This window comes from Oncorhynchus tshawytscha, linkage group LG06 (genome assembly GCF_018296145.1).
Source record: "Oncorhynchus tshawytscha isolate Ot180627B linkage group LG06, Otsh_v2.0, whole genome shotgun sequence".
NCBI lineage: Eukaryota > Metazoa > Chordata > Actinopteri > Salmoniformes > Salmonidae > Oncorhynchus > Oncorhynchus tshawytscha.
The window spans coordinates 70,862,838-70,884,414 of NC_056434.1; the positions used below are offsets into that span (position 1 = coordinate 70,862,838).

At 39.3% G+C, this 21,577-nt stretch overlaps 1 protein-coding gene across 1 annotated transcript; it reads right to left on the minus strand.

The window, feature by feature from the left end:
* Positions 1-227: 227 nt before the first annotated feature.
* LOC112253016 lies at positions 228-21,186 on the minus strand. Its single transcript, XM_024424867.2, has 16 exons — positions 21,100-21,186; positions 20,180-20,503; positions 19,301-19,643; positions 14,598-14,617; positions 14,063-14,140; positions 9,643-9,768; positions 7,441-7,764; positions 6,669-7,004; positions 6,202-6,337; positions 4,469-4,557; positions 4,274-4,314; positions 3,876-3,944; positions 1,670-1,735; positions 1,392-1,457; positions 1,169-1,222; positions 228-986 (listed from the first exon to the last, which is right to left on the minus strand). Exons 1-15 carry the CDS (start codon positions 21,155-21,157, stop codon positions 1,169-1,171), a joined length of 2,130 nt encoding a protein of 709 aa, XP_024280635.2. The 5' UTR covers positions 21,158-21,186; the 3' UTR covers positions 228-986.
* Positions 21,187-21,577: the final 391 nt, after the last annotated feature.

Consider the following 21,577-nt stretch of genomic DNA (forward strand, 5'->3'; position numbering starts at 1 on the left):
GTCTGTATGTCTTGTGGTACTTATGCACAATTGTGTGCCAAGATCTGAGGCACCGAATCAAATGACTTTTCGTAATCTTCATAGACATCACTGATTATCTGTTATTCTCTTCCTGCTTTTGTTTGGGTGATAATTCCCCCCTCAGTGGCAGATAGCAACAATTGCATTCAATAGGCTAGTTTTGACATAAGGCTCTTACTCAATATTCTTCAATAAAAATAAAACATTCAGGTTTATTCTGTTTTTATTGAAGAAACACACGTTAGTTAAATGTCCACATGGACATAATTGTGACAATTTAATACAAGACGTTCAGTCTATAATATATATACAGGTTAGGGAGTGAACGTTAATTATAATAAGAGTTACATGGAGAAAATCAGACCTCTCTGAAATGAAATTGGATGGCCTGCTCTTCAGCTAAATATATTTGACCTAAACCCTAGAAAGAAAACAAGTGACCCTCCCCTCTACCCAAAATAAATCATTAAAACAAAGTGGATTGTTGAACATGTCTCCTGTTTATCCTCACCTCCTGTACAGACCAGAGCCTTAAATGTTTCATATTTCTCCAATGCCAAATCAGTTTGTCCTGTTTGCAACGAAACTGTCGCTGTTTGCAAATAATTAAATCAGGAATCTGAGCATGGTACTTTCAAAAGTTTGGCCAACCTTTCCACTTAAGACAGTCAGCCTACACTCTTAGAAAAAGATGTGCCATCTCAAACCTAAAAGGGTTATTCGGCTGTCCCCTTACATACATTTTGATTCATCCTTTAAAAAGGAAACGTAAACAATAAATAATAATGAGAAAGGGTTGGGGCAGGGGGTGACAAATAAAATAACATGTGTTTTACTGTCAATCTGGACACATTTCTTCTGATGCCTTAGTACACTGAGATCCTCCAGTATTTTCCCCCATAAAGCTTGTCTGGTTCTTTGTGACCAAGGATTTAATTCTGTCACTGCTCTGCTGCTACTCCCTGCTGGAGAGAAAGTGAACCTTCAGTCACTCACCTAAAACCATCATTTGTGTGCAGTGTGGTTTCCCACTGGATTCACAATCATAGCAACATGTTGTCAGACGAAGTTAAAGGATGACAGCAAATGAAAAGGCAAACATGCTGCATGACTGAAGAGTAATGTTATGTTTATGCTTTACACAGACCTATCTCTGGTGTTGGGCCACTGTGCTGTAGACCACATCATCTGGTTCTGCTGCCTGTAAGAGAGGAGGAACACACACACACACACACACAGTCACACACACACAGTTATAATGGTGATATACAGCGCCTTCTGTATTGATGCAGTACACAGTAGACACATAGAGGCACAAATAAGTTAGTCAAATCATCAACGCAGTAGTGCAGCTTTTAATGTAGGCCTACATTTGGTTGGGTCTTGTTCTTGGTGACCACAGTGCTGTATGTCACTGCATCATCAGGTAATGGAATCTGTTCATAGACAGACACACAGGGAGTTATTCAGAAAACACAAAACACATAATTATTGTTAGTCAGCCCAATCTTTGCATTTTCTTAATATTTTAACTGGTGTTATTTACCATGCTTAAACAGTCACAGTATACACATTAGTTCATAACTATTAGCCTAGCTGTGGCTAGAACACTGCTAAACATGGAACATAACATCAGTAAATTCTGTACATTTGGTTGGACCTTGTTCTTGGTGACCACGGTGCTGTATGTCACTGCATCATCAGGTAATGGGTCCTGTTACACAAGGAGTTATTCAGAAAACATATACATCCATTTTACATTCTACTGCCATGACGTTGGCCTCTTTGAGTATAGCAACCCCATCCCCCTCTCCCTGCCCCCCCCCCCTCCCCCCCTTGCCTCCTTCAACTAGGCTGCTGTGGTCAGAGGTTGTAAATTCCTGGGAAGACCTCATGGACACACAGTTATAGAGAGTCGTTTTTCATGGAGACAAAGAAAATCCTTCCACCTCACAGAACTTGAGGTACGAACAAATTTCATGTTCCAGAGAAAGTGTAAAAGATCGGTGAAGAATCCAGCTACGAACTGGTCCATTTGTCACAACTTGGGAAGCTCAAGAGAGACGGTGTGGCCACATTACCATAACGCTGTTTGTATAATAGCCTCAGATATGAGGTTTACATCTAATTGTTGTATAAGATGAATGAGTGAGTATGATACGGTTTGTATAATTGTGTAATATGACTGGGGACTGTTTAATGAAGAAAAATACAATTCCCTTTTGATTTGAACTAAATCAGAGGACCGCCCCTGAGCCCAGTTAGGGTCAGACATCCTGGGACAGCCCTTTTCTGCCATTCCGAATAAAACCCAACTTTGAGAAATGATCTCCAGACTAAGCTTACCTCAATTACAAGATGGCTAAAGGTGTAGACCATTGCTGAATCTTTTTAACCATACCACGTGGTTAAACTCTTAGACTATCGATACCGACAGAATAAGAACAAGTCTTTGGTATTGATTACTAGTCTGCAGCTAGGAATTCGGCATCATTGAACGTGAAGAATGACAACCACCGAAACATCCATTCTATAACGCATGTCACTCTGAACAATCCCTTCTAACCACAACTGAGAGAGAGAGAGAGAGGGAGAGAGACGGACAATTCTACAAAATAAATGAACTTTTCACCAGCGATCTAGATGACACACTGAGCGTAAATATATATATTGATTGCAATTGTTCCCGACTGAGTGAGCGTTCATGTGTAAGGATTAGCATTTCAATTGTTATAATTATTAACTCTGTAGTGACTTCTTAGTCGACCCCCCACTCCCCTTTTGTCTAACAAGCCGCCATGCCGGTTCAGCCCACTAGGGCACATTCTATCATTTCATGTAATCATATTTACTGTTTGTTTATGCATTTCTGTGAATTACTTAGTTAGTAATAAATAAATTATTTAAGACAATTGATGTATGGATGACTCATAGTGAAGACTGGGTTTGTGCAGATTTACGACGATTGGAATGAGACTAACGTGAGGTAAAGTAAATAATTAATTAATTCGAAGACTAATTGATCAGATAAAATATCTGAAAAGTTATTTTAGGAAATGATAACTTTGTAATCTGAATATTTTTCCTTGGTGCCCCGATTTCATAGTTAATTACTTATGTGATTAATCAGTTGATCGCATTGTAACTAATTACAGAGAATCTTTGATAAAAACTATCAGTCTTCAGTTAATGACAGTAAAGACATGACACTACAATACATTACAGCTAACCAATAAGTTCTGCTTTTCAAGACAGAAAAACTCTACAAGACCAGCAGTGCTTGTGTGTTAATTTAGTTTTAAATGTACCCTTTGTGCTGTCCTGTGCTGCTTAGGAATCACAGTGCTGTATATATAAAAATACGAGATTGAGTTGATTTAAAATGTTAGGTATGACTAACTATCAACCAAAGATAACCCTACAATATCAAGAAGAGAAAGTCACAGATGAGTGAGAGGGAGGCCTCAGACTGGCCTCTGCCAGGGGCCTCCAAATCACTAAGTCCACCCCTGCAGATGTGTGAGAAGATAACATGAGCATAGTTGACCTTTTTTGCTGTCCTGTGCTGCTTAGGGATCACAGTGCTGTACAAGTCACCGTGGCTCTCAGGGTTCAGGACTTGTTTGATGGAGGACAGAGAGTAACATGATCACATCATCTCAGAGAGAGACTGACACTGTGGACTTTCACTTTGAGTTGGTTTGGGTTGAGTTTGAAGTGGGGGGCTGAAGTTTGGTTGCAGATGGTTTAGGTTGGTTTGGAGGGGGTTAGGTTGGTTTGAGGGGGGTTGAGTTGGGTTGCAGAAGGTTTAGGTTGTGTTGGAGGAGATTCGGTCAAAAAGATGAGGTTTTTACCTGTTGTGCTGTTCCTCTGGTGTGACTCACAGTGCTGTAGGTAATGTTCTGCTCAGAGTCAGAAGACTGCTGAAAGAATGAAACACAAACCTTGTTAACATCAAACCATGTTTTTTTTACAATAAGCCATAGAAGAATGTTGTACCTCATGCATACTGACATGAATTAGATATTTCTTTGCAGTTTAATTTTTCCCCAGTAGTTAAAGACGCACACTTAGCGCAGAACTTTTATTTTTTTATTTAGTCATCTTGAAACTGTTTATTTTAATATTCACATACTGTAAGAGATCAGGTTATAAAGTGTTAGTTATGACTAACTACTAACCAAAGAGAGCCCTAGAATATCAAGAAGTGAAAGGAACAGATGTGTGAGAAGATAACATGATCAAAGCTTACTACTGTGGTGTTTGCTGGTTGGTCCTTTGCTTTCTTGTCCTCTGAAATATAGAAAAGAGGATGTTGGTACTAGTGATCTTTCATGTCAAACCTTTCATTTGTAGAAGCAAGAACTCTACTGTATTTATAATATTCTGCAAATGACATTAGTCATAAACATTATACATTTTAAATATCATTTAAAAAAATACTTACTATGTTTTCTCAACATCTTCAATGTGACCAAGGTAACAGCTATCAACACCACCAACAGGCTCAGAGGAATGAAAAGGAATTCCAGCCAACTGGAATATAAAATACAATCAAATTGAATATATAGATAATTTCAGGCGTGGGAAAGTGGTAAATGCTTAAGCAAGAACATTTAAGGAAGATGTTTAATTTTGTATACATTTTTCTTTATCTGAAAATGAAACAGACAGATAGTTTTGTAATGTGGGGAACTACTGTTATTATTGTTAACCCAGACACAGGTCTCTGGTTTGATCAGCCTTGCTAGTCACAGGTGTCTCCACCAAGGTTATTATAGTTTTGTGTTTTGATTTTAGTTTTTATTTCTATTTGTTTTACTATTTTTATTTGAAATTCAGTTTAGTTTCAGTTAGTTTTCAGATCTGATTTACTAGTTTTATTTAGTTTAAGGTTAACTTTAACATTTATTTTTTATATTACTTAGATTCAGCTGTAGCCAACGCATGGGAGGTTAGGAGCCGTTTATGTGTTCATGGGATGTCACTTCTTGCAACTGTGGGACAGTAACGCACGTGGTGATCAAATAAAATCAAATAAAATAAAATCAATTTATATAGCCCTTCGTACATCAGCTGATATCTCAAAGTGCTGTACAGAAACCCAGCCTAAAACCCCAAACAGCAAGCAATGCAGGTGTAGAAGCATGATGGGTAAGGTCGTAGGTTAGGTTGGGTTTAAAGGTAGACTCAGTGAGATTACAAAGATGCACAAAGTAAACAGTAGTAGTGTGTCAATAGCAGCAACAACCAGGAACATTGTAGCGAGAGGCTAAACTTCTCAGTAGTTTTGGTCAGTAGCTATGATGTTGTAGTAGTGTGAAGCGCACCCTTGCACATGGGCAGATACTCTGTGTGATTGCCAGAGCTTGCAACACCTTGAAAGTTATTATACATATCAGTTAACCACATCATGGCTGCATTCCCCTGCTCAGACATTGCATGTATCAAATAAAATCCATGTTTATTTGTCACGTGCGCCAAATACAACAGGTGTAGGTAGACCTTACAGTGAAATGCTTACTTACAGGCTCTATCCACCAATAGTTTCATGACACGTCATCGACTGTGCAGTCAGGCACCAGACTGTTTTACCATATGACGTGGTCAGGTGATATAACATGTACGTAAAATACCTATCCAGGTGTTGTAAGATCTGGCAGGCGTCAGTAACGTCTGAGCAGAGGAATATGACGGACACGTTATAGCGATCTGGTGTCTGACTGCACAGTCGATGACGTTGCACGCTACCATTGGTTGATGCATGTAATGTCTGAGCAGGGGAATGCAACCAATATCAGCAGTGCTGCTGGTGGCAACAACATTTTGCATAGTATACCTTTAAAGGAAAGTCAGTCTCAATGTGACCCGTCAGATTCAGAAGCTTTAAAACAACATTGAAAACCCCATTTAATTTTTGCCCCAAAACTAAAATTGAACGTGATCGTAATTATTTATGTTATATTTTAGTTCGCTTTGGAGTTAAAGAAAATAATTTCAGTATAGTTTTAGTTTTTTAAGCAGGTGTGTTAATTATTTTATTTCAGAAGTTCACTAAATAGTTTTTTTCATTATTCGTTTGTATTTACTATAATAACCTTATCCCCAACACCCTTACACTATCACCAACTATTTGGATGACTGTAAAAGTGAGGGAAATAGTGAAGAATGAATACTGACCTCTGGTGCTTCTCATCTGTGTTCTCGTTAGTTACAACATTGTCCCTGTTTGTAACAGAAGGGGATACTGTGGGCGGAGAAGTGTTAGACTCAGCACTGGTTAGTGACGCTTGGTGAGTGGATGAAGCTTGTGTTGCTGTGAGAGGCAGAAATGATAAATAAGCTCCAAACTGACTGGTATATCATTAATATTCAAATGAATAAAATCGGGTAATTGTGATGTTGATTGAAACTAATCACTGTCAGGCGTCCTTAGCTAATGTGTGACACGCATTTGAATCTAATTCAAAGAATCCATTTTCTTAATGATATTTAACATGAATGACAGGATAAACTCAAGAGAATGTGTTGTCCAGAGATTTTCACTTTGTTTCAGAAAAGGTCTTTCAATGTTCCTTAATCTCTAACAACACTGGATGAATAAAAAGAGAATCAGACTTGGTTATGTGGGATTGCTCTGTACTTACTTGTGGTGGTGCTCTGTGTTGTGGTTGGTTGATTGACAGTGATATGAACAGGCATCTGTATGTCTCCCTTTTCGCACCAGTACCAGCCAGTGTTCTCCATCATCAATCCACTCATAGTCACCATTAAGACATAACCGTTGGTGGTTCGGCTCTCCTCCTGCACTAACTTCACAAATGTTCCATCTAAAACCCTAGAATGTCCCACAGCCACACGAGAGCCTCCCATCCTGCACCACCCCCCTGTACTTCCTTGTGAACTATAGTAACAGAGCACAGTGACACTCCCTCCTACAACTCCAGTCATCTGTTGTTGGTCCACGTAGAGTTCTGGAGTACCTGAACACAATGATAGAGGCTGTGATTGGAGGAGTCTGACAAAAAATACACCAATATATATTGGAGATTATCTAGTCATTATTGATATTCTCATTACACTGAGAAAGTATAAGTTGAAAAACTGGTTCAGTCACTGATAGTATGTACAATAGACAGACTATAGCATACAGAACAGACAGTGTGTTTGATGATGATACGGAAACATGTGATTCTATCAAACACACTGTCTGTCCTGACCCAGGAGGTGCGCAGAGATGTAATATACCAATATAATATCCTCTATGGATTTAATTTGGTGAAAATATGCATGACTGCTTTGTAGAGGGAAAAGTAACACACTCATCAACAGGACTGCTATGGAACATAAACATATGAGACATTACCGAGCACTACTATTAATTCTGCTTTAATGGACACAGCAGTGTTTGGATCTCACCTGGAGTAACAGATATCTGCAGTCTAACCCCATCATCTGCCTTGCTCTTCCTCTCCACAATACACCAGTAATAATCAGAATCACTAGGACTAAGACGTGTCATGGTCACAGTGAAGACTCGCTGGTTGATGTCATCAGAGATGGAGGTCTTTCCACTGGTCTTAGGATAGTCAGTGCGTACTACAGTAGAGCAACCAAACCAATTATATCCCCTACACCAGTATTTCACATGGTTTCTATAGCTCTGATTATGGAGACATGGGATGGTGATGGAGCCTCCTTGCTTTACAGACACATGACTCACTGTGGACACACTCTGTGTATCTGTAGACACAACAACAGAGAACACATTTAGATTATTTCATTTTATCCAGCTGCTCATAAATCCCATCAGATGATCAGCCAAACAACTTGATCTACTGTAATTATTGAATTTGTGACTTCTGTAAAAGAAAATGGCAAACTGTGGTCACACCATGTGTTTGTAACACCAGACATTAACTAAGACATGTAACTGCTGATGTTGACACACCCATGTCCATCCATTAGAACAGAGGCAACACTTGAACAATTAAAGTCATATTTAGCTTTGACATGGAAATTACTACACCACTAAACTATGGAGAAAATCTCTAATTAATCAACTAAAATATCTATTTAAAAATAAAAAAAGATTCAAGTTTGGGAATGTTTAGAATAAACAGTTGAAGTCGGAGGTTTACATACACCTTAGCCAAATACATTTAAACTCAGTTTTTCACAATTCCTGGCATTTAATCCTTGTAAAAATTCCCTGTTTTAGGTCAGTTAGGATCACCACTTAATTTTAAGAATGTGAAATGTCAGAATAATAGCAGAAATAATTATTTATTTCAGCTTTTATTTAATTTATCACAGTCCCAGTGGGTCAGAAGTTTACATACACTCAATTAGTATTTGGTAGCTTTGCCTTTAAATTGTTTAACTTGGGTCAAACGTTTCGGGTAGTCTTCCACAAGCTTCCCACAATAAGTTGGGTGAATTTTGGCCCATTCCTCCTCAGAGCTGGTGTAACTGAGTCAGGTTTGAAGGCCTCCTTGCTCGCACATGCTTTTTCTGTTCTGCCCACACATTTCTATAGGATTGAGGTCAGGGCTTTGTGATGGCCACTCCAATACCTTGACTCTGTTGTCCTTAAGCCATTTTGCCACAACTTTGGAAGTATGCTTGGGGTCATTGTCCATTTGGAAGACCCATCTGCGACCAAGCTTTAACTTCCTGACTGATGTCTTGAGATTTTGCTTCAATATATCCACATAATTTTCCCTCCTCATGAAGCCATCTATTTTGTGAAGGTCACCAGTCCCTCCTGCAGCAAAGCACCCCCACAACCTGATGCTGCCACCCCCGGGCTTCAGGGTTGGGATGGTATTCTTTGGCTTGCAAGCCTCCCCCTTTTTCCTCCAAACATAACGATGGTCATTATGGCCAAACAGTTCTATTTTTGTTTCATCAGACCAGAGGACATTTCTCCAAAAAGTACGATCTTTGTCCCCATGTGCAGTTGCAAACCGTAGTATGGCTTTTTTTATGGCGGTTTTGGAGCAGTGGCTTCTTCCTTGCTGAGCGTCCGTTCAGGTTATGTTTATATAGGACTCGTTTTATTGTGGATATAGATACTTTCCTAACTGACTTGCCAAATCTATAGTTTGTTAACAAGATATTTGTGGAGTGGTTGAAAAACAAGTTTTAATGACTCCAACCTAAGTGTATGTAAACGTCTGACAACTGTGGTAAAACAATTGACTGGATTGTTCTTGACATCTACTGTAGTACATTGAACCCAGAAAAAAAAAAATCTGCAAAATATGTAACTTGCAGATTTGTTTGAATTGATATTGATAGACACCGTCACTTTTTCTCTTCTATTTAGTAATAGTATGTTACTTCTCTTTTACTTGAAGTCTCATTTACATGTGCTACGCAACAACTAGAAATATACAACTGTTGAAAAGTACAACTGTTTCACAAGATAAATCATTAAAAACAGCATGTATCTATCACCTGACCACAAAATGCTGAAATCCATAATGTGACCACAATATCTATGGGCAAAGTAGACAGAACATTACAAGTGTTATGACTTTCAGCATGTTTTCACTGATTGACTTGGAGAAACTAAGCCCAATAATATCAAACAACTAAAGGTCTTCGTTCACTTACCTGAGACTCCAGTGAGGAAGAAAAGGATGCGCAGGACAAGGAGGAGATGTGGAGCCATGAATGGATGAGAGAGAACGTCTCTGGTAGTATTTATGTTTGTGTGGGAGTACTGGTGTGTCCGCAATCAAGGCACCCAGTCAACTGACTACTTCCTGATTCACATAGACATCACTATCTTCAAATCTCTTCCTGCTTTAACAACATATTTCAACCATTGCCCTGTTCCAGACCTTGTGTGTTCAATGATGTTGAACTGTGGAAAACCTGACCAAGGCTGATATGGTCAAAATGTGTCAAAATGTATGCTAATACATATGCTTGTTTATATGATGATTATTCATGGAATATTCACCATCCTTAATACACTGATAACCTCATAACCACTTTACACCCTGGCTATAGTCATCGAATGAGTTACAATGGTACAGATAAAGTACATGTAAAATGTACCTTGGCTGGTTGGGTCATTCCTACTTCGTGGTGGCTTTTCTGTCCTCAGGAAATATCACTTCTTATTCAGTATATATATTCAAAAGTGGTTTCCAATAGGCTTTAAATAGAAAGTCAGGTGTCCTTTACCTTAAAAACACAAAAATATGGATCTTCAAAGAAGGTTTTACTCATTTTAGCACTTTCTTTTCAGTGGATGTAGACGTTTCTACCATGTCCCTGGGTGTTATTCATCAACTTCCATGAGGAATATAAGCCAAAAATAATGTTTAAAATCTTTCTTCATTATTTCATAGTCTTTGTTAAAATAATTCTCTCAAGAATGTTTTTCATGATTATTGTATTTATTCTTGTTGAAGATTTTCTGTGTCCCTGATATCACTTTCCCCCCTGTTAGTTTGTTGTACTTCTCCTTTAAGAAAACAACCTCTTCTTACAATTACACCACATTCATAAAGTGTCATAATTCTATTGGTGGGAAAACAATGGTGCATAGCTGAATAAATATAAACACTCAGTTGTATCTATTTTTACATTTGTCATGTTGTTAGTCTGTATGTCATATTGTTGGTCTGTATGTCCCACTTGAAATTATTCTAGCTCAATATTGCACACTCACAAAGCTATGGCTAATTTAGGTTACAAATTTCCATCCTGTTAGCTTCCACCCTGTTAGGATTATGCACCTAAAAGGTTGGAAAATGCACCTAAACAGCTTGACTTATATGTTTTTCTGAAAGTAAAACATGTCCTTTTCTAACAGAATACAAAAAAACATACACATATGAATACATTTTTTGTAAGGTTATGAGGTCCAAATGTCACCAGATTATTGGAAAGGGCTGGTTGTTCATTTAGGGTTAGGCGTCTCGCTAGTGGGACACCTGTCGACAACATCCGGAGAAATTGGAGGGTGCGCAATTCAAATAATTAATCGTAATATTAAACATTCATGAACATACAAGTGTCTTATACAATTTAAAAGCTTAAATTCTTGTTAATCTAACTGCGTTGTCCGACTCACACTAGATTTTTACAGCGAAAGCAAGCATGCGATTGTCTGAGGACGGCGCCCCACATCAACATATTTTTCAACCAGCACAGGCTTCACAAAATCACAAATAGCGATTAAATAAATCACTTACTTTTGAAGATCTTCCTCTGGTTGCAATCCTAAGGGTCCCAGCTACAACATGAATGGTCATTTTGTTAGATAAAATCCTTCTTTATATCCCAAAAAGTCAGTTTAGTTGGCATCATCGATTTCAGTAATCCACTCGTTCAACATGCAGACAAAGGAATCCAAAAAGCTACCGCTAAACTTTGTCCAAACAGGTCAAATGACGTTTCTATGTAATCCTTGGGTACTTTAAAATGTAAATAAACTATATTTCATACGAAAAGTAGTACGTTCAATAGGAAAGTAAAATTAGTAAGCGAGCCCTCCTAATCGTGCACCGAAAGATTGATATTTTACCGGTGGTCTTTTCACAAAAACTCAAAATTCTTGCTCATTTTTGATGAAACAAGCCAAACCTTGAATAAAGACTGACATCTACTGGAAGCCATAGGAAGTGCAATCTGGGAGACAAATTTAAGTAGGAACAATAAGTTTCCATTATAAGAGCCTGGGACCTAAAAATAATAATAATAATAATGTTGGTTGGTTGGTTGGTTTTTCTTTGGATTTCCACCTGCCATATCAATTCTGTTATAGTCTCAGACATTATGGCTTCTGGGCCTAACAGGCAGTTTACTTTGGGCATGTCAGTCAGGCGTAAATTCAGGAAACTAGACCCTATCCCAGAGATGCAGGTGTAATCTTAAGAGGCAAATGAGATCCGTAGAGTTTCATGTTGAGCAAGTTAGTATTTTAGCAGATTTATTTTTCATTTAGAAATCTAGAGGAATTATTGGTGGAACAGTTCAACCAGGCTGTGATTTGTTACATTAAACCATAAGAAACAACCATCAGGAAAAGGGTTAGAGACACTGCCAACAGGCAGTTGGTCACATTGGTCAAGAGTTTCATTCCACACCACGTGCACATTTGAGAAGAATAATTATATAAACCCATGAATCATACATCATGTACAGATAAAGCAACAGTACACACATCAATTATAGATATTGTTATTGGTAATGTGTGGTGATTGGACAGAGTTTGGATAAATACAATGTAATGTTGGGAATAGAATCTGATACCCTAGTCTTATTCTTAGACCCAGAGGGCCTTAAATGTTGAAGGTATACAAAAATGACAAATTAAGCTTATGATAAAGAAAAATAGATTAAGATAATGCCTAATGATTGACTGATTTGAATTCATTAGACCATTTTAAAAACAGACATAAGAGTGCTCCAGCCGGAGAAGCCTCCACAAACAATAACAAAATGAATCGAGGATGACACAGCGAAGCTTGAAAACGTGTATTTCCATGGTGGTTGTTTTAAGGGGGAGAGGTACATTGCCCTTGTCTCATTTACTCCTAACACAATACATTTGACACAATATAAAACAAAATAGGCACCAAAAACCAACCCATATGCTCTCCCTGGCATTACCTCTCACCCACGTGCTGGAGGCCTAACGCTCACGTTTGAGATTTACTGCTTTTAAGCAAATATTTCCAGTGAGAATGTGAAACCAACCAGGGAGGTTATTCATTATTTTGTTCTCTGGAAGACGATTCCAAATAATGAGAACTGAGTACAAAAGGGTTTATTTTCCCATACCTACATTGGAATGGAACTAAGTCAGTTTCACTCCCTCTAGAATAGTTATAGTTATCCCTGAACCCTGGCCAAGTTAGAGTAGTTACATTGGTACTTGGGGACCATACTGTGGACAATTTTATGGAAAAGACACAATTTAATCTGAGGGAGTATCTCTACCACTTTCATCTTTCTGAGGCTTTCAAAGTGGGAGTGATCAAGATGAGTATTCCAGTGTGTGCTGGAAGTCTAAGAATAATCCAAATGTGTTCAGAGATGTCTGCAGTTTGTTTTGAATTATCTAGGTGGCACTATTGTACCACGAAGAGCATGCAAAATCAAAGTGGCACTGAACAAGAGCCCCAGCCAATGACACCATTGCCTTCCTTTCTAACAGAAATGTGGAAGTTCTTGCCAGAAAAAGGATTTTATGATTCAATTTGGAGATAACTATTTGACCATGCTCTCTCCAGTCAGATGGTTATCTAGTACACATCCAAGATAGTTAACTGACTCTTTTGCTGTGACTACTGTGTCACCTACTTACACCTTAAAGCTAGGGGATTTCCTCAGTTGAACTTTGGACCTGAACAGGATGGATTCTTATTGTCAGCTAGCCATTCATTGACTTCCAGAGGTTCTGCACGGAGGTCTTTCTTAACCACATTTCTGTCTTTGTGGGAAGTAATACATGGATTATGGTGTGGTTTGTTGAAAATAGTCACTCAGTTCTTACTTATGGTGTTGGGATTCTGTTTTGTAGTTCGTTGACTGACAGTCATATGAACAGTTATCAGTATGTCTCCCAATGCACACTGGTACCAGCCTGTGTTCTTCATTATAGTCCACTCGTAGTCACTATCACAACACTGCACCAGAACCATGGCACCTCATAGCACCTCCTCATAGCTACAGAATTACCAGAGTAACAATTGACAGTGAGACTCCCCCCTACAATTCCAGTCACCTGTTGGTCAACATAAAGGCCTGGAACACCTGAACTCAGAGACAGAAAGACTAATGTAATGTATCAGATAAAGCATATATTATGGACACTATCACTATTCAATCATATAAAATGAATCAATACCTCTGACAACAAAGTTCTGAAAATCCATGTGTCTAGAATGTCTATGGACAAAGTAAACAGAACATTACAAGTGTTATTACTTCCAGCATGTAATCAGTCTCAGTATCTGACTTGGAGGAAGTGAGCCTGATAATATCAAACAACAAAATGTCTTCCCTCACTTACCTTGAGAATCTAGTGAGGAAGAAAAGGATGTCCAGGACAAGGAGGTGATGAGGAACCATGAGTGGATGATGGTCTGTTCTGACCCAGGAGGTGCACAGAAATGTTTGTAATCTACCAATTTATTAATGTGGGGAATATGTGTATGACTGCTTACAAGTAATACCCTCATCAACAGGACTACTATGGGATATTACTTTATGGGACATTACTGAGCACTACAATTAATTCCAGGAGTGATCTCACCTAGAGTAACAGATAGCTGGAGCCCAACCCCGTCATCTACCCAATCCGTCATCTCCACAATACACCAATATTAATCAGAATCACTTAGACTTGTCATGGTCACGGTGAAGATTTTCATTTTTTTTTAAATCAAAATTGAGCTTGTAGCATTGCTCTTAGGATGGTCTGTGAGTTCTACAGTAGAGAAACCAAACCAATCAGATCCTCTGCACCAGTATTTTGCATGGTCGCTCTGATCATAGAGTCATGGGATGGTGATGGAGCTCCCTTTCCTCACAGACACATGACTCACTGTGGATGCACTCTGTGTACCTGCAGACACATCAACATAAAACACAATTTGACAGTTTCATTTTACTCAGCTGCTCAAGAGTTCTGCATGGCTCAGTTTGTAGAGCATGGGGATTGCAACGCCAGGGTTGATAGTTTGATTCCCACAGGAGACCAGTACAAAAACATATGTAGTCACAACTGTAAGTTGCTCTGTATAAGAGTGTCTCATAAACTGTTAGTGTCCCATTAGCCAAACATAATGCATGATCTTGTGACATCTGGAGAAAAAAGAGGCAAACTGTTGTTGGTTGCCACACCATGTGTTTGTGACATCAGTTATTGACTCAGAAAGTGCTGATGTTGTGACAAGTCAAGCCATGAGAACAGAAACAACACTTCTACCATTTAACTCATATTTCCACTACATGACCAAAAGTATGTGGACACGTGCTTGTTGAACATCTCATTCCAAAATCATTTGAATTAATATGGAGTTTGTCCCCCCTTTGCTGCTATATCAGCCTTCACTCTTCTGGGAAAGCTTTCCACTAGATGCTGGAACATGGCTGCGGGGACTTGTTTCCATTCAGCCACAAGAGCATTGGTAACATCGGGCACTGATGTTGAGCGATTAGGCCTGGCTCGCAGTTGGTGTTCCAATGCATCCCGAAGGTGATAGATGTGGTTGAGATCAGGGTTTCGTGCAGGCCAGTTAAGTTCTTCCACATCGATCTCGACAAACCATGTATGCACCTCGTTTTGTGAACGGGGGTATTGTCATGCTGAAACAGGAAATGGCCTTCCCCAAACTCTTGCCACAGAATCATCACGAATGTAATTTTATGCTGTAGCGTTAAGATTTCCCTTCACTGGAACTAAGGGGCCCAGCCCAAACCATAAAAAACAGCCCCAGACCATTATTCCTCTTCCACCAAACTTTACAGTTGGCACTATGCATTGGTAGAGGTAGCGTTCTTCTGGCATCCTTCACACCCAGATTCGACCTTCCAATTGCCATATGGTGAAGCGTGATTCATCACTCCATAGAAGGCATTTCCACTGCTCCAGAGTCCAATGGCGATGAGCTTTACACCACTCCAGCTGACGCTTGGCATTGTTCATGGTCATCTTAGGCTTGTGAGCGGCTGCTCGGCCCTGGAAACCCATTTCATGAAGCTCCCGATAAACAGTACTTGTGTTGACGTTGCTTCCAAAGGCAGTTTAGAACTCAGTAGTGACTGTTGCAATCGAGAACAGACTATTTTTACGCTCTACTCACTTCAGCACTCTGCAGTCCCTTTCTATGGGCTTGTGTGGCCTACCACTATTCGGGTGAGCCACTGTTGCTCCTAGACGTTCCCACTTAACAATAGCAGCACTCACAGTTGACGGGGGCAGCTCTGGCTGCCTCGTTGAAAGTCACCAAGCTTTTTTTTGTCTATGGAGATTGCATGGCTGTGTGCTCGATTTTATACACCTGTCAGCAACGGCTGTGGCAGAAATAGCCAAACACACTATTTTGAAGTGGTGCCCACATACTTTTGTATATATAGTGTAGCTTTGACATTTACTGCACCCCTAAACTATGGTGACAATCTCTAGTTTCAATCAATTCAAAGTTATGTTTGAAAAAAATAAGTTACTGGCATGTTTATTAGATACTGAAACACTGAATGGATTACTTTGTACAATATTGAGTCCCTCAAAATAATGTGACTAAAATGTCAATGGGAAAAGTAAATTGGACATTACAAGTGTTATAACTTTCAGCATGTACTCAGTCTCAGTGTCTGACTCAGGAACTGAGTCTAATAATATCAAACAACAAAATGTCTTCCCTCACTTACCTTGAGAATCTAGTGAGGAAGAAAAGGATGTCCAGGACAAGGTGATGAGGAACCATGAGTGGATGAGAGCAGGGCCGGCACTAGCTTTTTGGGGGCCCTAAGAGATTTGGTTGTAGCCCAATTTTCTGATGACTAACCAAATTTTGAATTTGCACATTGTGTATTGTACTATTCTAATTCTCAACAGAAGTTTGAAAACAGTTAAATTATTTTGAATTTTTTATATTAGGTTTTCTATGTTTATACACGTTTTGCCGCGACTTATGCCATGATAATTAATGACAATGCAGTTTTAAGAAAAATAAGTTTAGTAAAAAATAGATAAGTAAAAAATAACAAATAAAAGTAACAAATAATTAAAGAGCAGCAGTAAAATAACAGAAGCTAGGCTTTATACAAGGGGTACAGAGACAATGTGCGGGGGCACAGGTTAGTCGAGGTAATTGAGGTAATACTGTATGTACATGGAGGTAGAGTTAAAGTGACTATGCATAGATAATAAACAGAGAGTAGCAGCAGCATAAAGGGGGGGGGGTGGACAACACAAATAGTCGGGTAGCCATTTGACTATCTGTTCAGGAGTCTTATGGATTGGGGGTATAAGCTGTTAAGAAGCCTTTTGGACCTAGACTTGGCACTCCGGTACCTCTTGCTGTGTGGTAGCAGAGAGAACAGTCTATGGCTAGGGTGGCTGGAGTCTTTGACAATTTTTAGGACCTTCCCCTGACACCGACTGGTATAGAGGTCCTGCATGGCAGGAAGCATGGCCCCAGTGATGTACTGGGCCGTACACACTACCCTCTGTAGTGCCTTGTTTTCAGAGGCCGAGCAGTTTCCATACCAGGCTAAATTAATGGGAACTCCCTGGAAGTCAGGGCCCCTGGGGACATGCCTTGCGTGACGGTTGTTATGTCATCATGATTAATACAGTAAAAGTTTAGATAGCTGGCTAGACTAATTTACCATTCTGAAAATTGTTAGCTGACATGGCTAATTGAGTGACTGTCAAGTGACTGACAAAACAAGAAAAAAAACTGTTGATGCACAGCCACATTTTGAACTTGCGCCTTGTGTATTCTATTATTTTAACTCTCGACAGTAAGATAAGACCTTGACTGAGTTTTTTCAGCTGGTTGGGGGCTCCCTATTAATCTAGAGGAATTATTAATGGAACAGTTCAACCAGGCTGTGATTTGTTACATTAATGTAACGGCCGTTGTTGGTGGAAGAAGGTGAGGACCAAGGTGCAGCGTGGTCTGTGTCCATATTTATTAGAATGAACACGGAAATAACCAAAATAACAAAGAGAAACGACCAAAAACCGTTCTGGCTGGTGCAGACACAACAGAAAACAGAAAATAATCATCCACGAAACACAATAGAAAACAGGCTACCTAAATTTGGTTCTCAATCAGAGACAACGATTGACAGCTGCCTCTGATTGAGAACCATACCAGGCCAAACACAGAAACAGCTAATCATAGAAAAACTAACATAGACAACCCACCCAACTCACGCCCTGACCATACCAAAACAAAGACATAATAAAAGAACTAAGGTCAGAACGTGACAATTAAACCATGAGAAATAACCATCAGGAAAAGGGTTAGAGACACATCGGACAATAATTTAATTCCACAACACATGTACTGTACATAACAATAGAATAATTTGAATAAAATGAATCATACAGATAAAGCTGGATAAAGATAAATAGAACGTGTTGTTGGAATATAATACAGTATTACATTTTTTCATTCCAAGTCAACATCTCATCTCTGTAGAGCTGCTGCATGTGCTGTGTGACAAAATCACTATTTTGTAAATCTTCAAAGTAAATAAGGCATACTTTTATGACTGCTGAATACCAGCTATTAATCACTTAGATCGTGTATTTTCAGGTAGAGATACCTTGCAAAGCAACATCTGCTCTCTATATCACCTCACAATTGTGCATTCTTTTGCCATTTCTGTAGAAGGAAGAATTGGCTGTAAAGTCATCCACAGACCTTCTGTAGGCTAGAACAATGTTTTGAAACCATGGTTTTCAACAGTCCACATTTCAGTCATGCACATTTAAATTGAGTGGTGATTTTTGAGGGGTGTTTGTGTACACTTACGTCTGTATGTTGCTGACTGACGGCTGAGAAGAGACTGCAGATTGGGCTGTTGGCACTGGAAATGTTGTCAGTGTCAAGGTAGAAGAAATATACAGCACTTTCAGCATTTCTCAAACTAGCTTCTAATTTGGGAAGTAAAGCATTATTTACTGATAGGTTTGGTTTCTGAGCTTTAGCTATTGTAAATCATTAGTTCTAAAAGAGACACGAGAGGTGCCATAATGAAGCTTAGGAGGGGCTGAGTGCAGGGAAAATGGTCACATGTGGCCGTACTGTTAAGGGGAGGAACCGTTTAAGACCCATATCACTCAGCTCCCTGCCTAGCAATAATGATGCAATGTATAGCGATAAGGAGGAGACTCCACCCTAAGTGGGGTATGTATACTACCACGGGTGAGGAGGAGACTCCACCCTAAGTGGGGTATGTATACTACCACGGGTGAGGAGGAGACTCCACCCTAAGTGGGGTATGTATACTACCACGGGTGAGGAGGAGACTCCTCCCTAAGTGGGGTATGTATACTACCACGGGTGAGGAGGAGACTCCTCCCTAAGTGGGGTATGTATACTACCACGGGTGAGGAGGAGACTCCTCCCTAAGTGGGGTATGTATACTACCACGGGTGAAACCATGTCTTTGTCTAACGCAGCTGTATTGACCCTCGGGGCAGAATAAACTTGGTTTAAAGCTCTCATAGTGTCCGTTGAGTTTGTACTCTGAAAATTAGAACCTAACATTACCAATAATTGTCACTCAGTACTTACTGAAGGTGGTAGTATTTTGCTTTGTGGTTTGCTGATTGACAGTGATATGAACAGGCATCTGATAGTATCCATTTGCACACCTGTACCAGCCAGTGTCCACCATCCTCAGTGCACTCATAGTCACCGTTAAAACATTGCCATTGGTGACAATATTGGTCTGCTGGTGTAATGTCACTGATGTTCCATCTAGAGTTCCAGAATTCAGCAGACATTTCCCACCCATCCTGTACCACCTCCCTCTGGCTCCAGCTTCACTATAGTAACATTGCACAGTGACATTCTGTCCTACAACTCCAGTCACTTCTTGTTGATCCACATACAGTCCTGGAATATCTGAACACAATGGAGATAGGAAGTTGTGATATGATGAGTCAGATAAAAGACCACACCCATAAGATTGGGAGATATCCTAAAGTCACCAATGTTATAAATATTGTCAGAGATACACTAGCCCCTATAAAATAACACAGAAGTGAATGATCTCATTACAGCAATATGCAACTGTCTATGGATTTCAATCAAATGCTTATTTTGTGCCTTTTTGCATTGAAGCAATTTTTAATAATCAAATAATATATTCAAGTTGAAATTAAATGAATTATTTGTGTATGCCTCCTGGGTCAGAACAGACTGTATGTTTGATAAAGCATATTTTGCTGTATCATTGGAAAAACCAGCAGTGATTGGAATGTTCAATCCTACTTTATAATTCAGCAATATTCCTCTATGGATTTAATTGGTGAAAGTATTTGTGATTGTCTCCTACAGCTACAAAGGGAAAAGTAACACACTCATCAACAGGTTGTCCATGCAACATTACTGAGCACTATTCATCCTGCATTACTGGATGTGCAAGCAGTGAATCTTACCTGGAGTAACAGATATCTGCAGTCTATCCCCATCACCTGCCTTGTTCTTCCTCTCCACAATACACCAGTAATAATCAGAATCACTAGAACTAAGACTTGTCATGGTCACAGTGAAGACTCGCTGGTTGATGTCATCAGAGATTGAGGTCTTTCCACTGGTCTTAGGATGGTCAGTGCGTACTACAGAAGAGCAACCAAGGATACTAGATCCCGCACACCAGTACTTCACACTGTTTCTATATCTCAGATCATAGAGACATGGGATGGTGATGGAGCCTCCTTGCTTTACAGACACATGTCTCACTGTGGACACACTCTGTATATCTGTAGAGACAACAACAAACAACCAACCCGTTTTTAATTAAAACATTTTACTCAACAAGTCCCACCAGCTGATCAACCAAATTACTTTGGAAATGTGGCCAAATGTGGTTGTGACAGCAGATAATGACTGAGATATCCACTTTAAGTGCTGATGTTGTCACACCCAAGTCTAGCCATGATCAGAGACAAAACTTTGACCATTAAAATCATACTTATCTTTGACATACTACACCCCTAAACTAAGAAGACATCTCTAGTTCAAATTAATTAATAAGTGCTGTTTGAAAAGAATAATGAGTTGAAGTTGTGGTAATATTTTGTATATTGTCACATACTCTGGATGGTTGTTCTGATACTGTAGTACTGTAGTACATCCTTGAATTTTTGTATTTTTATGTTAGTCTATAATATGTTACTCAACATTTGTTAGAAAAGACATAGGTAATAATATTTGTAATCTACAAATATATTTGTAGACATGGGAGCTTTTGCCTTTTCTATTTCATCATTTTTTGTCAGAATGTACTCAGTGTCTGATTTGGAGGAACTGAGCCCTGATACTAACATCAATGAAGAAACGGTGTACCCTCTTTTACCTGAAAGTCCAGCGAGGAAGAAAAGGATGTGCAGGACAAGGAGGAGATGTGGAGCCATGAATGGATGAGAGAGCGTGTGTGTTTAGGTACTTGTGACCTGGTGTGTGTCTTCTACTTCCCGATTCACACATAGACATCACTGTCTTCAACGCAACTCTGTGCCCTGCGCAACATCCTAGTGAAATAGAGGCTGAACCTGACGACGACCAACATGGTCAAAACATTGTCAATAACTTTTTTTTCTTCGGTTGGGAGCATTACAAAGATAGAACATTACTTTCTATAACGATGCAAATGCACGTTGGTTCAGATGAAATTGTATACGTAGGGCTTGTAAAATATACCCTGGTCTCAATGGTAACTCCCTGCTTAATTAATGGTAAAATATATAAATATGATACGACTGCATTTAACTTCTTATGGCTGCAGGGGAAGTATTGAGTAGCTTGGATGAAAGGTGCCCAGAGGTGCCCAGAGT

What these genes read in the sequence shown, in the direction of transcription:
- LOC112253016 (XM_024424867.2), bottom strand. Translation starts at nt 21,157, where the DNA reads ATGGCTCCACATCTCCTCCTTGTCCTGCACATCCTTTTCTTCCTCGCT. An exon ending in TTCCTCACTAGATTCTCAAG is followed by an intron (nt 9,769 to 14,062) that starts GTAAGTGAGGGA and finishes ACTGGGTGCCTT; the next exon opens with GATTGCGGACACACCAGTAC. An exon ending in AGAACAAGGTCCAACCAAAT is followed by an intron (nt 1,458 to 1,669) that starts GTACAGAATTTA and finishes GTCTATGAACAG; the next exon opens with ATTCCATTACCTGATGATGC.